General features: G+C 56.8%; 1 protein-coding gene across 6 annotated transcripts in view; it reads left to right on the plus strand.

The window, feature by feature from the left end:
- The window catches only part of Syt7 (synaptotagmin 7), a 61,777-nt gene that overhangs the window by 22,520 nt on the left and 20,623 nt on the right, over nt 1-18,634 (plus strand). Inside the window, exons 2-7 of one of the 6 annotated variants that reach the window (XM_015987323.2) lie at nt 1,082-1,185; nt 5,502-5,581; nt 9,135-9,266; nt 10,179-10,406; nt 13,709-14,077; nt 17,790-17,912. In XM_015987323.2, coding sequence (XP_015842809.1) covers nt 1,082-1,185; nt 5,502-5,581; nt 9,135-9,266; nt 10,179-10,406; nt 13,709-14,077; nt 17,790-17,912 — 1,036 coding nt within the window. Of the gene's footprint in view, nt 1-1,081; nt 1,186-5,501; nt 5,582-9,134; nt 9,267-9,788; nt 9,902-10,178; nt 10,407-13,708; nt 14,078-17,789; nt 17,913-18,634 lie in introns of those variants that run through there. The other 5 variants (XM_015987325.2, XM_015987324.2, XM_076559579.1 and 2 more) reach the window with 5 other exon arrangements.

Genomic DNA, 18,634 nt, shown 5'->3' on the forward strand with positions numbered 1-18,634 from the left:
CCAGAGGAGAAGAGAGGCAGAAGCTAAAACCACAGGAACCAGGGCCAGACAGATACCGTCAACTCTTAATTACCACAATCACTGGCACCGAGAAGCCCATGCGGGCTCCTCTGTAAATAAACGGCATCTTCTTGATTTAGGACACATCCCAGTGCACACATATTTAGAGCTCATATATGCTCCTTGTTGCTTTTTCTCCGCTCACTCCCCCACATGGTCATTTTTGGTCCAGGTTTTGTGTTCTGTACATTTGTTTTGGGCTAATGTTTACAACCCCCTGTGAGGAAGACGGGAGGGGGGGGGCTGTTAAATCTGCATTTCCAGAGGAGAGAACTGAGTGCTCACATGACTTATTCAGAGCTACAGAGTTAGGAAACAGGATCTGTGCAGAAACCTGGGGCTTTCCTCCCACAGTGGGTCTCCACCCCTAAAACATGAGACCATAGAATGCTTACAATGGAAGCTTCAGGTGGCTCTTGTGAGCTTCTGGGACCTTACAAATAATGCTGAGGAGGCTGGAGCCAACAGGGATGAGAAGGCTGGAAGCAGGCCAAGGGGCTTAGGCTGGAGCTGACAGAAGAGGGCTCCCAGCACAAGCAAAGTTGAGTTAATGTGGGCAGAAGATCCCAGAGATTCCCTTTTGATTACACATGTCATTGTTGAGTCTTGGCCAAGCCCTTAAGAGAGTCTGGAGGTGCTTAGAAGGCAGATGGCCTTTGGGCCTGTTTGCTGTTCAGAATTGAGTGTGGCATGTGGAAGCACAGGAAGGCCACACAGAAGCAGTGCTCCTCTAGAGTCGTCGTCGATGGACCTAAGGGGCATCAGTGTGTCCTCTCCCTTTGAAAGGAGTAATGTTTAGAGAATGACAGAGTGTCTCAGCAGCGTGTTTCTTCCATTTGTACTGATGAAGAAGCCGAGGCAGTGAGCAGGGAGGACTTCCCAGGTTCAGGCAGAAAAAGCAGAGCTGGTAGTGGAAAGTGCCAGAAAAAAAAAGGGGGGGGAAGGGGGTGTTTGTTCTGGGGCCTCTGGGATGGAGAGTGGCCCTGGCCCATAATGCTCTGACTGTGCGTGTCCTCCTCAGGGGCGCCCACCCGCGATGTCCTGCTGGTCTCTGCCATCATCACCGTCAGCCTTAGCGTCACTATCGTCCTCTGCGGCCTGTGCCACTGGTGTCAACGCAAACTGGTGAGGCTCTTGTGGGGAGACCCTTTGGGGCTGGGCCTGACCCTGCTGCCCCTTGCCATTCTGCAATCGCTGACTTCTGAATTCTATGGAGTGCCTAAGCAGATGACCTGTCTGCCGACAGTCAGGGACAAGTGCACAGAACTTCGCACCACGAGCTCACACATCCTCACCCCCTTCCTTTGCCTGGGTCTTGGTCCTGTACATCTTTTTACACCCGGAGGCACACGCATGGGGACACATTCGTAGAGCACTACACTGGCGGGCGGATGTGCTCCCATGCTCCACCTCACGCATAAAGAACTGCAGATACACACGCACAGACTGAGAATTGAACCCCCGCTTGTCTCACTCCCCTTTCCCTCCCCACGCCCCCCAGCGGGCGTGGCCAATCCTCATAGCCTTCTGACCAATGAGAAGGCGCCGCCTGCCCCGCCCCACCCCCCCCCCAGCCGCCTGCACATCCATCCTGATTCTCCTGGTTTGTACAAGCACAAACGGCTTCTTTTCATTTTTAACGAGGGCTGGGGAATTAACGAGCGGGATTAGGCTATCAATAAGTAACGAGACTGTCAGGAGGGACATTCATCACCCGAGGGCGCCAGGAGGGAGAGCTGTGAGCCACCCGTTCCGCCAGCACTCTGCAGCTAGGCAAGTGCCGCTGTCCCCACAGGACCCCCTTTCCGGGCCCTTCAGCTTGAGTCCTACCTCCCACCCTGCCCACTCGAGCAGTGAGACTTGTAAGGGATACAGGGAGTGATCTCAATAGAGGTCCGGAGATGTCCCAGGTGCAGGCAGGGATCAGACCCCCCTCCACCCCTCATGCCCACCCGCACCCCCGGCTCACAATGGGGTGATTGGGGCAGCATACTCAGAGGACCATAAGGACAAGCTGAAAGCTGAGTCATAGGCCCTGAGTGGGTGGAGGCTGCATGCCCCACTCCCATGTAGGAAGAGAAGGGGCAGTGCCTTAGGAAAGAGTTTGAGGTCTGGTGAAGCATCTGTAGGGAGAACCTAAGAAGCTGATAACCCAGCATGGCTCCTTCAAGAAGGCAAATTTGTTTACTGGGTGAACCTCTCCACCCTAGGGTATTGATTGGCAGCTCCCACCCCTGTGGAGGAAGTACAAGCTCAGCTCCCTGTGTGAGTGTGACCCATCCCCTGCTGTGGGCAGGAATGTAAGCTAGCTGCCCTCCATTGTCCCTTGGTCCACTGTATCTGCCTCAGATTTTCAAGGGAGGTACTCTAGGGAGCTGGGCTTCATGCCCTGAGTACCAGTGTCTTCCAAGACCGTGGAAGTGGCTGCTCTGCATACACCAAAGCCTGGTGTGTGCTTTGTTGCCTTGTAGGGCCAGTTAGACTGTTCCTGCCTGTCAGTGTTTGAAGGCAGAGGAAGAAGGTTGTATGAGCTAGTGACTCTGTGTGTGTGTGTGTGTGTGTGTGTGTGTGTGTGTGTGTGTGTGTGTGTGTGTGTACGTGAACATGCTGCTGAGCAGTGGGATGTGTATCATTTTCTCAGATCCTTGTGTAGCTGAGGTCTGCCCCATGTCCTAGTCTTCCCTGCATGTGCACTATGCCACTCTGAGTGTGTTTGTGTGTGTGTGTGTGTGTGTGTGTGTGTGTGTGTGTGTGTGAAGACACCCTTTCCAAGACCAGAGTACAATCGGCCTCGTCCCCCCAGCACTCATCTCTGATGGGAACAGAGTATGAGACAGGTTTGTTTGAAGTTGGGCACTTCTGGGTGCACTGGGCGTTTGGGAGGTTCTGAACCAGCAACCTCTCTGGCCTCCAGCCAGAAACCTTCCCAGGGTTCCAGACCACAGTTTGTCTCCCTGGACTTGCTCTTCATAGAACATTGCTTTCTTACCCCTCGCCCACACACACACCACCCCAAGCTCCTGACACCATGGATCCCAGATGACAGGACCCTCTTTACCCAGGCTATTTCCTTGGTCTTTAAAAGGAGCTTAAAATGCTATCCTCACAGACAGCAGCTGGGCTCTCCTTGCCTTCCTGTGCCCTCAGCCCCAGTGACATGATACCTTGACAGCCTAGATCCCATTTCCAAACATTAATAACTTCCCTAATCTTCAGCTGGCTTTTTCCAAATCATCCTGGCAAGTCCCCTCCCTGACAAGTAGGCTAGTGCCATAGAGTTCCTCTCAAGCCACCCAATATCTCTGGAACCTCACTAGGTTTTCTGTTAATATGGGTTGTCCTATGAAATCCTCACTGCCCCTCCTGCTCTGGGTCCTGTACCACACAGCACCCTGGCTCCGGCTGCAGTTAGTCACTGCAGCCAGCAGGAAAGCTTCCCTGAGCTGCAGAAGGGAGGCAATCGGAAGCTCTCCCAGTGCCCTGGGCCATCAAGATCACCAACCCCACCCCTGCCTGGCCTTGAGGAAGGGGCAGCTGGACATTCTTGGAAGAGGGTGCTAGCCAGGGCAAGCTCTCTTGAAAGAAGGAGAAGAAGGTGGATGGAGTTCCAAGGTTTCCCTCAGAAGGGCCCTGTACTGCCCAGATGCTGGGGAACAGTGGGGCTCTGGCTCCTGCCTAAGGTCCTTCCGAAAATAGCCCTTGGTGACCACAGCATGGCCCCACCCTGGTGGTCTCATTCAGTGTTGGGAATTGTTTGAGATTTGAACCCCTAAGTAATGAATAATGAGAAGGGCCAGAGAAATGTGCAGGAGGGTAGCTCTGTGGGCCTGCAGGACCCGGCATCTCTGTATTTGAGTTTGATGATTTGAGCTCAGGTAAACAGCTTGAGGCCCGAGCCCCAGTGAGGATGGGGAAATAAGACGGCACTTCCATTTGGTACTGTGAACTACCTGTAGGTGCCAGGTGCCACTCTAGGCGCTAGAGAGTGAGCAGCCTTGCCTTTGTGTGGCTTTGTGCCAGGATAGAGGAGCTGACAGAAACAGAGAACGTGGTGCTGTCTGGTACCAGGAACCCCTTCCCCATTGGACCCACCTGGTGACATCAGACTAGTCCAGGAGACAGGAAAGAGAGGTCAGAGAGGGTAGAAGGCCTGGCCAGGGTGATAGGGGGCACGGGTGGCCCTGCCAGGGCCAAATCAAGGTGCCCTGAGATATAGAGGTGCTGCAGGTAAAACAGAGGGAGAGCTCTGCCCTCCACATATCCCTGGGAGCTTTGCTGCAGTTTTCCCCCAGATTCCCGTGGCCAGGAAGGGGCTGCAGCTGGTGGGGGCATGTGGGAACACGGCTGTGGCAGCTTTTATTCTGTATTTGGAAGGATGGAATAATTGACTGTTATGGCTGCGGTGTTGGTGCGCATGAGGGAATGTTGAAGCATGCATGCGCATGCTTGCATACATGTGTGTCTGTGCGGCTGGGTTTGTCTGTCCCCACTCAGCTAGACCAGGGCCAGTTAGTACCCAATGGTAAAGGGGTCTGCAGGGCAGACCTGGCCCCTGTTCAGCCTGCATCTTCAAACTGCCTGCACCAACCTGGTGCCTGGCCCAGGCCTGAGGCCCATGGGGTGTTCGTGAGGATGCTTGGTGGCAGCCAGGAATGTTAATGGGGCCGGGCTCTGCATGAGCTAAATTTAGAAACCCAAACCGAGAAGGTGAATGGTGCTCACCTTCCCAGCAGCAGGCCTGGTCGTTGCTATTCTTCCCCTGCACTGGTGGACCCAGGATGCCCATCCCAGCCCTGCTTCTTTTCTGCTCACATTGGGCTAAGCAACTCTGGGGCCTGCCCAGGGGTCAGGCAGCTTTGGAGCCCCCAGGGTCAGGATGTACTCTCTCTTCCCAAACTGATCTCTTACAAAGGCCTTGTCCCTGCCTCCTAGCCCCTAGGGCATGAGGACCCCAGTGAGCCCCCAGGCAATGTCCAACTACCCTGGCAGGTCCAGACACGTGGCCTCCTCCCCACCCCCGCCACTCACGTCACTGGCCACTGCCAACCTTGCCCTGCAGGATGCCGCCCCCACCATCTGGGGGTGGTGACGTGGACATTGTGACGTGGCCAGGCGCCTGAGAGCCGTCTGTCCATGGCAGAGGGAACTGTGTTTCTGGGAGCTGGGCCAGAGGCCCAGGAGACAGGCAGACAGAATGGCCTGATACCTGAGGGTCAGGCATGAAGGATCGCTTGTGGGCAGAGGCAGGTCCTAGATCCCCCAGGGTGCCCAGCCATGGGACATCTACCCCACAATGACAACAATCCCTCACACTGACTCTGGACTTTGTTGATGATAATCTAAATTTTAGTCTCTCTCCTTTCCTCCGGAGCCCCTGTTCTGGGGAGATGGGGAATGTCCAGATCTCCCCACAAGAAGTAACCCGGATATTGTCTCCACAGGGCAAACGCTACAAGAACTCCTTGGAGACGGTGGGCACGCCAGACTCGGGGCGTGGGCGCAGTGAGAAGAAAGCCATCAAGTAGGTGCCAGGCTGCCAGTTTGGGGGTACACAGAGAGCCCAAATGGGAGAAGCCCCCTCTTCCAGTACTCAGACCTGGCCACACACATATCTAGTATCTCCCTCACTCCCTGAGGCCATGACCATGCCCATCTTCTTGGTCAGAACCATGAATAGCCCCAGGGCCCCCTTTTTCTGCTTATGCCCCAGACCCTGAGGTTCTGGAGACTGCAGCCTGCTTAAGGCTGCCTCTCACCCACAGCCCTGTATGTGCCGTACTGATCCTTTCATCCAGCTCTTAATGTCACACACAGTGTCCCCAAGCCCCCCCAGGCAGGCCCATGAACCCTTCAGTCTCCTCCCTGAGACCCTACTTATGGGCTTGGAACCCCCTCCTCAATAGGCTGGGTTTCTTTTCTCACTCTCCACACATGCTCCCAGGGCAACCTGGAAAGGGTGGCAGACAAATCATAAGGACCCCTGCTGGCCTCAGTGCTGAGCCCCGGGGGAATCAGACCCATGGGGGAGGCTCTGCCCTCATAATGCCTCTTGTCCCCCTTCAGGTCCTACTGGTTGTACCCTGCCTAGGGTTCCCCACTAAGATCTAAGAGCCTAGTCTATAGACCAAGATCACCTTGGCCAGCTCTCTGCTGAGAGTCACTGGGAAACAATACAGAACTCCCTACTCAGGCTCTGAGAATGGAGCTTTCTCCACCTTGCGCTCCATGGAGACCAGGCCTTCATAGGGAGTTCTGTCCAGCCCATCTGGATGGGATCAAGCCTGCTGGCCAAGGGGCTTTGCCTGGAAGCTGAGCCCCCAGCCCTCCCCACATCCCTCCCCTGTCAATTCAAGGCCCTTCCCCTGCACCCCTGCATACCCTTGCCCCCCTGCATCTATCATTCTTCCCCTCGCTCCCCATCCCTTCCTGAGGGCTTCCTCCCTGCCCCTCCTTTTTTTTTAATCTCTTGCTCTGACCCTGTTTGGGGCTTTCATAGAAGTTGTGGTGGGGGTTGTCTGAGGTGGGGGATGAATAGAAGGGTGGGCCAACTAGGGCTTGGGTGGGTGGAAAGCTCAGGAGGAGACGACGGGGAGTCTTTGAAGCTGAGTTTGGTTGCACACTCTCGTCATCAAAGACAGGAGCTGGTAGGGGCTATTGCAGAACACGGGCTTGGAGCTTTCTGAGGTAGGGGGTGAGGAGGGTCACGTGAGGGGCAGCAGGAGGCCACCTCCAGTCTGGGCTATTTGAAGCCCCAAGTGAAGACAGATGATCATAACCTTCCCAGACAGGGGTGCTCGTGACAGACAGGGCAGGCATTCTAGAGAGGAGGATGTCAGGGCAGGAAGCAGGCTGCAGCCAGGGTCCAGAGGGCTCTCCAAGGCACAGGGTCTCCAGCCTGAGCCTGCTTCCACCTGATGTGCTACCAGCCGCCCTGCCCCTGACGTAGACGCCGCTGCTCCCATCTGTGTTGTGCTAGTCCCTGTCCTGGGCACTTCATTTACTACACAGCTCCCCACTGGCTTAGGACCTCCTCCAAAGGAATCGTGCTGTCAAGGGTTCTGGGACACTGTGTTCTTCAGCAGTGCTTCCCAGACTGTGTTCCTCAGAGAACCTGTGTCTTAGAAATGACTAACACATCCAGGATTTCACAGCCAACCAAGTCTGGGAAACACTCACTGCACACTCCATCTCCCTTTGGGCGATAGTGATGGCCATTGATGCATTTAAGACTCTGACAAGTTCTGCAGTAAAGGGACCAGTTTCTCCAGCCTTCTTTTATGAGGGAATCTTCTTTTCCAGTACCATGGTAGAAATGCCAGTGGCCCCAGAACTCAGGGTGTGGGGGGAGGGACAGCCTGGCAATGATGCTGGGTGGATCTTTTCCCTCTAGGACCTAGATTGGATGGAGACCTGGAGGGGCATGAGGTGGGAGACTGTCAACCGGATGCATTCCTTTAACACCCGATGCAGGGAATCTCCATCCAAGCAAGGTCTTGCTGGGGAGTGGAGCCAAAGGCGTATCTCTGATGGGCATGAGATCTTTCGTAGAGAGAGGATGTTCTACTGGAGACTATCCTGCCTCCCTCCCCTCCCCACCGCTCCCCCTGTCTCTGTGAGCTGGCTCAGCCTGGGCTTGAACTTTGTGCATAGACTCCCCTATGAGACATTTCCAAAGTGTGTTTAGACAGTCAGTAACCATCGCCGGCGATAGCCAAGGGCACCATCTCCTCTGGGCCCATGGTGGCAGCCTAGCTTCTCATCTTTTTTCTTCTCCATTCCTGAGTCTCAGATGGAGCACCAAGGTCAAGATCTAACTAACTCTCAGGGACATGAGAAGCAGCTCCCCTGAGAACAGTTGATTCTTAGGGGAGAATGCCCCCATGATGCTGGGCCTCTATCCATGCCTCCCCTCACCCAAGCATGAACACAGGCTAGACTCTTCCCCTAGATCTTTACTCTACATCCCAGTCACTCATGCATGGCTCCCTTCTAGAATGGTCCAGTGGCCTGGGAACTACCTCTCTCTCTCTCTCAGTGCCTATCTCTGTCACTTTGGGAGCCCAGGAAACAAGCTGTCCATAGTTTATGAAACCTCCAGGCCATGACCTGCAGGAGCCCAGGATTCTGCCACCTACCCCCCTACCCTATATCCCTACACAGAAATTCCTGCATCCTTTATGCTCTCAGCATGTCAGCTGAGGACAAATCACCCAGAAGGAGGAGTGCTGGACCAGGGTGAGGGTCCCTTCTAAACCCAGCAGCTCCACCTTAGGGACAGGAGAACAAGAAACCTTCCCAGCCAGCCAGGCCAAGTGTGCACTGTGGGCCCAAGGCTGGGCAGGTCCCATCGGCCCCACTGGCAGAAGAGCAAACTCCCTCCACACAGGCCCCAGCACAAAGCATCCTCAGGACCCTGGGTGATGCTTCCCTTATCTGGAAGCCTCACCCAACCAGTCCAATCACCGGTCTCACAGAAACCCAGAGAAAGAGGCTGGGAGACATGTTAGGCCACTGGAGAAAAGCTGGCAGAGGGAGAAAAGCCAGTCTTCTCCTTGGAGGGAAACTGAGGCCAGAGAGAGACAGGGCCAGCTACCAGCAACAGGACTCGCCCTACTTTCCAGCACCATCTAACATTAAACCAGCACCTTCCCCTTCTCCCAGAGTTCCCCTGGCCCACTCAGGCCCTGCCTCCCACCCCACTCCCATCCCGACCCCCTCCTCTCTCATGGTCTTTCTCTCTCCCACCAGCTTCCTAGGCACGAGGCCCTCCCGTCTGCCTGCCTGCAGCCCTGTCTCCTTCCTGTACGGCTTCCCCCGGCCAGCCTTTCAGTGCATGTGTGCTTGTATGAGTGTGTGCGCCTACATGGATGTGTGAGCGAGCGCAAGGATGCCCGGCCAGGCTGCGGTGCCCATCCACCCTCCTCCTGCCTTTCTTCCTCTGCAGGAGCAGACCCTCTGTGTGCCCCCAGGGGCCCCCCCGCGTCCCCTCTGGTCCCTTCTGCCCCTGCAGGACTTGCTGTTCTGGTCTCTTCTTCTATCTCCCTATTTTCTCCCCTCTCTCTCTGCCCCTCCAGCGACCTAGACAGAGACTTTTGGAATAACAATGAAAGCACAGTGCAGCAGAAATGGAGTTCCTATCCTCCCAAGGAGTTTATTCTAAACATTTCACCCTACGCCCCTTATGGCGACCCTCGACTGTCCCTCAAGTGAGTGACTTTACCTGGTTTGATCAATATGTACTGAGTATCCGCGCACGCCCCACCCTTTCCTCCTCCTGCCCCACCCCCCTCACTTCCTCTCCTGCTCCTCTCCCTCCACTTCCCCTCCATTCACCCCATGGGCAGGCTGGCCATGGAGACGAGCAACCCCTCCTGCCCCCCCTCATCTGCCTGCCCCTCTCCTGTCACGTCCCCCAGGGCCAGCCATGCAGGAGAGCCCCCTCCGCAGACACACCTGGTCCCCAGCCACGCCCCCTGGCTCCCCACCCTCCGCGCAGTCAGGATGGGGTTGCCCGTTTTGGTCCCTCCCTCTCGGTTGTGGCTCGCTTTTTCCTCCCCTCCCGCTGTGTGCTGCTGCGGCCGTGGCTGCTGGTGGTCGGTGGTCGGTGGTCGGTGGTTCGTGGCGGTGGTGGCGGTGATGGTGGTGGTGGTGGTGATGAACTCTGACTAACACGGCTTTCTCTCTCTCCCTGCCTGGGGGCCTCCTGGCCTGGACAGCCCGCTCTTCCTCCGTCGTTAACCCTTCGTTGTCCTGTGGGATAGAGTTGGAGGTGGCTGCCCTCCCCCAACCCCCACCGCTCCTGCCCTAGGCGGTGGGGAGGGGCCCCCCCTCCATTGTCGTGGTGCGTTGTTCTCTGACCCCAGCCCGCCCGGCCCCCCTCTCTCCTCTGCAGGCTCCACTGTTAACCCATTTGCAGTGCTGATGTCTCTCTTTCTCTCTGTCTGTCTCTTGTCCGTCTGTTTCTCTCCTCCTCTCTCACTGTCTCTTTCTTCCTTTTATCTGTCGATGTTTTTCCTCTTCTTCCCCCCTCCCACCCCCACGTGTGGCCTGCCCTCTCTCCCCCACCGCCACCCCCGGTGCGCCTCTGGCCCGGCTGGCTGCCTCCTGCACGCCTCCAGTGGCACCCTCCTGTCAGGCGCCAAAGTGGCCACTGCGGCGGCGGGGCTGGCGGTGGAGCGGGAAGGCCGGCTGGGGGAGAAGCCGGCGCCGGTGCCACCACCCGGAGAGGACGCCTTGAGAAGCGGCGGGGCTGCCCCCAGCGAGCCGGGCAGCAGTGGCAAGGCGGGGAGAGGTCGCTGGCGGATGGTGCAGAGCCACCTGGCCGCAGGGAAGCTCAACTTGTCCAAGTGAGTGATGGCACCCCATGGCGGCCAGAGCCGTGAGCTCAGGCCTGCCCCCACCAGGGTGGACAGCGGGACCCCTGGCATGCCCGCTGCTGCCCCCAGAGGTGCCGTCCTCGGCCCCTGGTTCATTCCATCCCTTCACGAGACTCTTTCATCGTCCTCGCCATCAGGCACAACCAACTCAGCCAACATGCTGTCGCATTCAGGCCTCTGGCAGCCTCCCATTAATGGCTTCCTTCGCCAGTGACCAGGTCATTCCATTCTCTGTCCCCAGAGCAGCTTCACTCCAGTCCTTGGGCCATCCCATCCTCTTTGACTGGCCACTCCATCTCAGCCATCAGGTCACCCCTCTGTGGGCAGCAGGCCCTTGGTTGTCCCACTGTGGGACCATCCCATTCCTGGGGAGCAGGCCCGTCTCTGCCTGTGTTTACACCACTTATCAGCCAGTGGGCCTTTCCTCTTTGGGCCAGCTGATGGCTCTAGACCCAGCCTTGAGCCATTCCATTTTGAATGAGTTCATCTGCTTGTTCCAGCCTTGCTTGTACCATGACACCATCTGCCACAGGGTTTCATCTACGAGCAGCCACGAGGCTGCTGCAGATGCTCATCTCATTGAAGCCATCCCCACTGGCTGGCCCCATCTTGGTCAGTGAGCTCTCCGACTGCTAGGGGTTCTTGAGGGTTGGGATGGGTGAGCCTCAGCAAGCAGCTCCTTCCAAATGTCAAAGGGTGGTCAGAAGAGCCTGTCCCTTCTTAACGGCTTCCTGGGCTTGCCAAGCAGTCGTGGGGGGTTAACATGAGCATGATCTGTCTTCCCACTAAGGCTGCCTTATTCTCCTCTTGGCTTTCTGAACTTCCCACAGTAGAGCCCTTCCAATTCCCAGGTCCTCTGAACCATGAGCACCTCACAGATTTGAATGTGGGTTCCACTTTGAGCTGTTGATACGTTCTCATTCCCAGCCAATGAAAGAGCCTCCCCTTAGAAGGCCGCCAGCCTTGATGCCTTCTTAGTGCTGGGCTATCCAGCTCAATTCAAGGGCCTCTTGGCTCTCTTCAGAAGACCCCACACACACACACACACACATCGAACCACAGAGGGCTACCAAGCTGAGGCCTCATTTGCTCGGGAATGTCCCTAGAGATGGATGCCTCACACCCCATCAGAGAACCACATTCCCCCCGCCCCCCAGGCTGCTCCAGCCAGGCTCAGGGTTGACTGGGCTTCCTTGGCATTCACTCACTGGCTTCAGGCCTGGAGGATCCAGTTTTAGTTTCCTGTGACTGAAAGGTTGTAAATTGGACTAATTTTGGATGTGATAGGAAACCAAAATCAGGTCAGCAAGGAGACAGAGAAGACGGTGTGCACCCCTCCCCCAGCTGGCCTGCCCCCATTGAGCTGTGGGCCTACCGAGGCTGGACAGACCCAGGCCTGCCCTGGAGAGAGAGAGCCCTGATTCCCAGCCCGAGTCAGGCCAGGCTGCTGCCCGCCCAGAATCCCAGCTACAGCCATGTTTTGCTTTCTTTTCTCATTCTGTCCTCTCTCTCTCTCTCTCTCTCTCTCTCTCTCTCTCTCTCTCTCTCTTCCTCTCTCTCTCTCTCCCTCCCCCTCTCTCTTTATTTGCCCAGCCCGCAGGGGCCACCTAACTATTGTCTTTTGGTTCCCAGAGTAAGCTCAGGGGGTGAGCATGGCTGAGGCTTGGCTGCTGTGGTGAACGTGGCTCCCAAGGGCCCTGGGGCCTCCTTCTACTACTCCCAAGATGCACTTGGCTATCCCATGGCCCTAGCGCAGGGGTGGACCAACTCTCTCAGTAAAGGGCCAGGTGACATCTAGGAAATATTTCGGATTTGCAAGCTAAGGCCCCATCTTTCACTGCCCAGCCTTGCCATTGTGACGGACAAGCAGCCTGAAGTGGAATGTAAACAACTGACAGCGGCTGCGTTCCAGTAAAACTTTATTTATAAAAGCAGGCAGTGGGCCAGACTCAGCTTATAGGTCATAGTTCACCACCCCCAGTTCCAGTCAGCTGGATTTGGAAAGGAAGAGAAAGCTGGAACGTCAGACCCAGGGAGAAGGGACTTCCTCGGAATTGCTCAACACAGTGTCTGGTTTGACTCCCTGGGACTTGAGTGACAGACAGCTTGCCTTTAGTCCTGTCATGGGAATTGCTAAATGTCTGGCCAGAGCACAAAACAGCAGAAACACAAAACCTTAAGGCAAAACACAAACTCCTGCCCCCAAGTCCTGGCAGGTAGCAGTTAGCAGTACAGCCCTGACCTCAGCTCTGAAGAAGGCCACTGAAGGGCTGTTGTGTACTCTCTGTCTATAGCAGAGAAACTAAGGCCCAAAGAGGTATAAAACCTCATCTAGAGTTGCCCAGTTAGTAAGTGGCAGAGGTGAGCTTTGAACCCAGGTCTCTCTGGCTCTTCAGCACCTCTCACAAGTAGGCCCTGTTTTCCTGTCTGTCCTTGCCCTCCTTCACCCAGTGTGTTTAGAGATGCTGGTGGGCCATTGCACAGACATCCTCTTGTATGTAAAAAGCAAGATCACTCACTGTTGGTCAGAATTAGAGGCCAGACCAGTGGCCCCAGGAACCTCCCCCACACACACACCTGTCTGCCCATTCCTTGGTACCCACTTCTGAGTGGGAATTGTTCTCTAAGTACCAGGGCAGGATACCCTAGGCAGAAGTCAGAGATCTGCCCCAGCACTGAGTCCCAAGGCTGCCCTGGCCACAGGGCAGGCTTCTCTGCGAGTCTGCCTTCTCTTCTCCTCCTCCTCCGAGAAAGCGTGAGAAAGTCTGCCCTGCCTCCCCAGCCATTACTAGGCCAGCTCTGTGCTGGCCTGGATTTCTTTCTGTCTCCAAAGGACAGTAGTACCTAGAACACAGAGGCAGATGCTCCTAGTGTCCCCCTGGTGAGATGGCAGAGGGGTGGCGGCAGCTCCCCGCTCCTCCCATTCCAACATGACAGGCCTGTCATAGGGCCCTGGGGACCGGCCTTCACCACGCAGCTGCCACAGCTCCTGCGGCCCACTCAGACCGGCAGAGAGGTTGGCCCAGACAGAGGTACTGGGGAACCAGCGAGCTATGTCCAGAGGTGGGTGGGTGGGGCCAGCCTGGGGACCTCCGGGTGGGTGAGGCGGTGCAGCGGCTGCAGCAGTTGAGAGCTCCGATGGAGGCCTGGCGAGGTCCAGCCGAGCGTGCCCTGCACTGGGGCCTCCCAGCCCTGGCCCTCGGCTTCTTTCTCTTCCACTGTGATCCCTTCACCTGCTTCTCCTTTCTCTCCTCTCCTCCACCCGCCCCAAGTTTCGAGGACTCCACCCTGTCCACGGCCACTACCCTTGAGTCTATCCCCAGCTCCGCGGGAGAGCCGAAATGCCAGCGACCCCGCACACTGATGCGGCAGCAGAGTCTGCAGCAACCGCTGAGCCAGAACCAGCGGGCCCGGCAGCCCAGCCAGCCCACCACCAGCCAGAGCCTGGGCCAGCTGCAGGCCCATGCGGCCTCGGCGCCGGGCTCCAACCCCCGGGCCTATGGCCGGGGTCAGGCTCGGCAGGGCACCTCGGCCGGCTCCAAGTACCGGGCAGCTGGGGGCCGCAGCCGCTCCAACCCAGGCAGCTGGGACCACGTGGTGGGGCAGATTCGAAACCGAGGCTTGGACATGAAATCTTTCCTGTAAGTCCTCCCCTTGAGCGGGCCAGCTCCCCACCTCCCCCCCACACCCAGCCTTGTCCCCCCCTACCAAGTCTCCTTGGGAGCAGATGGAGCAGGACACTCATGTTCCTCCATGTGGGAACACACATATTCCCACAGTGTGTCTGGCAGGTTTAGGGGTCCCCCTCTCCAGCCTTGTGAGACTCATATCTGGAGTGCCACCATTGAAAGGATTTGTATCAGAGTCCCTAGAACTCTGAGGACCCTAGGACTCTCTCACGGCATCTGAGGCTTGAGAAGAGAAGCCCCCCTCCAAAGTTTAGTGAGAACACATAATTAAGTGCTCTGGAGGTCCCTGAGATCTGCCTCTCCACCGCACCCCCCACCAGTCCCGTGCTCTTGTCACCGTGCCAGCCTGGCCTCGCTCTGCCCTTCCCTCCCCCTCTCCCTAACCCATCCCTGTCACTGAATCTCCAGAGCCCTGCCGTCCTCCCTCCAACTCCCCTTCTGTCTGTAACCAGACTCTGCTGACCTGTCTGCCCCATGCGCCCTCCCCCCATGTCACTTCCCTGTCCATCCACCCATCCCTGACCCCAGCCCTATCATAATGACCCCTCCCCTGAGGACAAACGGAGCCACACACCACCCCCCAAAGCTGCCAAGTATGGTATTTTTCTCAAGGACCCAGCTTGGAGAAGCAGCACCACACTAGCCAGCAGCTGACCTTCACAGCTTCCCTGCCCTTGCCCCACCACCTCACCCTCCCAGGGATGTTCACTCTGGGAGCCGAGAGGTGTGGGCCCGTGAGCCTTGTTCCAGCCATGAGGGGACCATTCCTATCACCCAGGTCTTCCCTGGAAGACCTCTTAGGCATAGAGCGGCACCATTAAGTCTGGGAGGAAGAGGAGAAGCCTGAGGCCAAGCTCACTGGAAACATACAGGGGCTTCCAGAAGGCAAGAAAGTTTCTCAAAGCATGTTATATCTCCATCTGAGAGCCCAGCCAGAGCGTCCAACTCAGACAAGAGCCACACTTGTGGAAGGGCCCTCCGACAGAACTAGGTGCCCACACCTGGTTGCAAGAGGCCTGCATCATGGCCCACCAGCCATTCTGCCCAAGGCTGCCCCTGGGAAATCAGGGAAGCCTGTCCAACTGCCTGCAGGGAAGGCAATCAAGTGCTGAACCGGAGAAGATGTCCAGCAAGGCCTCCTGTCTGGCCGTGGATTGTTTTGGGATAGGTGCTGTGGCCATGAAGTAGGAGATGAAGAGATCTGGTTCTGCTGGGGCATGAACAGAAGCAGGGCTCAGCTGGGCCCCACCTGACCTTAGCGGGGAGTATGCCCACCCTTTTCCTGTTCTTCCTGCAATTGCTTAGGCTGGAGCCCGTGCCTAAGCTGCCCCAGCAGCAGGAGAAACCCAGATACCAACTCTTCCAGCCCACCATCTTCCTAACCAGCCAGAATTCTGATGGGCATGACTTAAATGCCAGCATCCTGGGGCATGGCTCAGATGCCAGCATCACATACCCACGATCCTGCCCCCTCAGCAGCTCTCACATTCCCCTTACCTGCTGGCCACCTCCAAGCTCAGCCCTCTTCTGCTTATCCCTCCCAAGAAGGGGTTGCATATTCTGTCTGTAAAGGCCGGATAAAGCCAGGCACATTCAGTCTCTACCACATAAGGTTTTCTTTTTCCCTCTTAATATTTCTAGATTACAGAAACCGTCCCTAGCTTGTGGACTGTACAGAGCCACTGACAGGCTGAGGGGTGCCAACCCCTGGCTTGCAATTTAGCTGCCTGCTGTATCCCTGAGGTTCTTTCACCCTAATCCAGAGGCCCCAGAGTCCACATGTGAGGGCCATCCAGGTCCCGCAGGAACTTGCCCTCCCTCACATGGAGGGTGCATCCTTCCCACCTCAAAGGTACACCCGCATCCAACCAGACCAGTCTGTCTCCCCCAAGTCCAGCTCTGCTCCTCGTCCTTGCCCTCGTGGTCTGCGAAGCTGCAGAGAATGACAATCTGGGTATTTATGCAGAGGAGCAGCTCGGTTTTAAAGAAGACCAAAAGCAGTATCTGAAAAATGCATTAACTGGAAGGAAAAAAAAAACACGTGTTTTCATTGGGTTCTCCTTCCCCCAGCTCAACTAGCTCCTGAACAGCCAAATGGAATTTTACCAACTCAGACATTAGCGATAGTCAGGAACAAAAGAAGCCAGCACCCGGTCTGAGGGAAGGGGAGAGTGGAGCCCCGAAAGTTAGATACCAGCCCAAGTGTCAGCTTGGTGTGGCCGTGCCCAAGACAAAGACTCATGGCACCTCCATGCTTAGCTTCCTCCCCTCACTCAGACCCTGGTGGCGTCTCCCATTTTCCACAACTCTTATGCCCGTAAACCTCACCCCAGATGCTGTGTCTGGCTTGAGTTCCCATGTTGACGTCTCCCTGGGGAGTAATCACAGAAGTGCTTGCTTTCCATCAGTGCCTGAAGTGATCAATTCCTGACCTAAGATCCACCCCCCTTCTGGAACATTCTGTCGGTCCGTCTCACTGTCTTTCCCTTGGCCCTTCTTGAGGCATGCTTTCATGCCTGTCCTGAGAATCCTTCTTCCACTCTTTGTTCTGATGGGCTCCACAGAGGTTCTCTCAAGCTCTACAAAGCCCCTGCAAACTCAGACTTTGATGGCTTTGAGGGAGAACAGCCGCCAGAATGTGCATTTCCTCCCAGGAAGTGCCGGTGACACCCGCAAAGCTCCACACAGTGGTTCTCTGAGGAGGCCTCCACACTCAAGGTGTGTGGCCTCAGACCCCATGCTGCTGCCCACACGTCCTCTCCCAGTCGCTCTCATCCTGTGGATGCCTGCCCACCATTCTGCTTTGCCCACCTTCCTCAGAGCAGTGTCTACTGCGGGCACAGGCTCCCTGCAGCCCTGCCAAAGCTTGCCCAGACCTTGCCAAGTTTCTGGACTTTCTCTCCACCTTTGTTTCCTGGTGCCTTCTGAACTGCTTCTCCAGGGAAAGGCCTCCACGGAACAGGTCCTGGAGGCCTCTGGTTGTTCTCTGACTCTCTGGGGAAGTGGACAAGAGAGAGGTCCCACTATGCCTGGGACCCCAGAAGGGACAGAATGGAATTCTCCTACGATGGGCTGTATATCTGGAAGACTGGAAGAAGCTACTTAGCTGGCTTCAAGGACATCTGGTTGACCATGACCCCGAGATCTATGAAGGGCATCCCTGAGCACAGTGTCCAGTGCCCATTGGATGTTGGATGTCTCTGTAGTGCTCCCCCTGTGTCCCGAACCTCCCAGGTGCATGTCCTGTGCAAGATATTGAGAGAGCCTCTCCTCCTTCTCCCAGGGAACAGACAACCAGAGTGACTTCAGCTGGGGAGACCAGGGCCCAGGGCCTCTGCTCCACTCTCCAGCCTGTGTGTTCCCTGGGGACCATCCCAGATACCTCGGGCCTGTGCCTAGCCCCTTTCCTATGTTACCCCAGAGACTCCCACTCTTGGCCCAAGGCCAGCTGGACCCTCCCCTTTCCCCCTCCGCCCCCCCCCCCCCCCCCCCCGTTCTCCAACTATTTACAGTTCTGAAGATTGGTTTCTTTTCTCCAGGGCCAGTTTCTTACGCTTTTTCTCTTCTCTCTCTCTGTTTCTGTTTCTCTCCTTCCCTCACCCTTGCCCCCGTCCGTGGGGCCGCCTCCTTTCACCCCGGCTGGTGGGCTGCCCATCCTGGGCAGGGAAGGCCGGATGGTGGTGCTATCCCTGGTATTGGGGCTTTCGGAACAGGATGACTTTGCCAATATCCCTGACCTGCAAAACCCAGGAACCCAGCAGAACCAGAACGCTCAGGGGGACAAGAGGTACGAGCACGAGCGAGGCCGGCGGCGGCGGCGGCGGCGGCGGCGGCGGCGGCAGAGAAGGAGGCTCGGAGAGGCCACCTGCCTCACCCGGCCCCGACTGCTGGACGAGGTGGTGGTGTCTTCAGCAGATGCTGGAGCGGGAGGAGAAGTCCTCCAGCTGGTCTTCTGTCCCCCGACCACTTCAGTGGTGTCCCTTGGGTCGATGAAGGGACCATCCTGGGACCATTCTGGATCAAGCCTGCTTCCCAGCATGCTTGTCCTGGCCTGGAGCAAGCCCAGACTCCTGGGCCCATCTCCCTGCTTGCCTCCCTCTGCCGTCCCTCCATCTCTCATCTCTGCCCCCTTCCCCAACCCAGAAATCCCTGTTTCTCTGGTGGTTGGTGAGTGAGGGGCGATGTTGGGGAATGGCATAAGCCTGTTCTTCCTCATCCCCACCACCTCAACCTCCCTCTGGCCTGCAGGGCCTGTTGTGCTATTCAGCCATGGAAGAGGAGCCCCTGGTGGGGAGGGTCTGGGGTGAGGAACAGTGCGAGAGGCCTGGTGACCAGAAGGAACCAGAAGGGGGCGTCCCTGAGCACAGCCTCCAGGAATGGAAAGTGGGGGCCAGCCATTTACAGCAAAGCCTGGTTCTGCCAGGCTCCCTGCCGCCTACCTCAGGGCCCTGTGAAGACTAACGGTAGTTAGGTGGCTGCAGTACAGGCTGTACCTCCTAGCCTCTGCCA

This window comes from Peromyscus maniculatus, chromosome 1 (assembly GCF_049852395.1).
Source record: "Peromyscus maniculatus bairdii isolate BWxNUB_F1_BW_parent chromosome 1, HU_Pman_BW_mat_3.1, whole genome shotgun sequence".
NCBI classification, from domain to species: domain Eukaryota; kingdom Metazoa; phylum Chordata; class Mammalia; order Rodentia; family Cricetidae; genus Peromyscus; species Peromyscus maniculatus.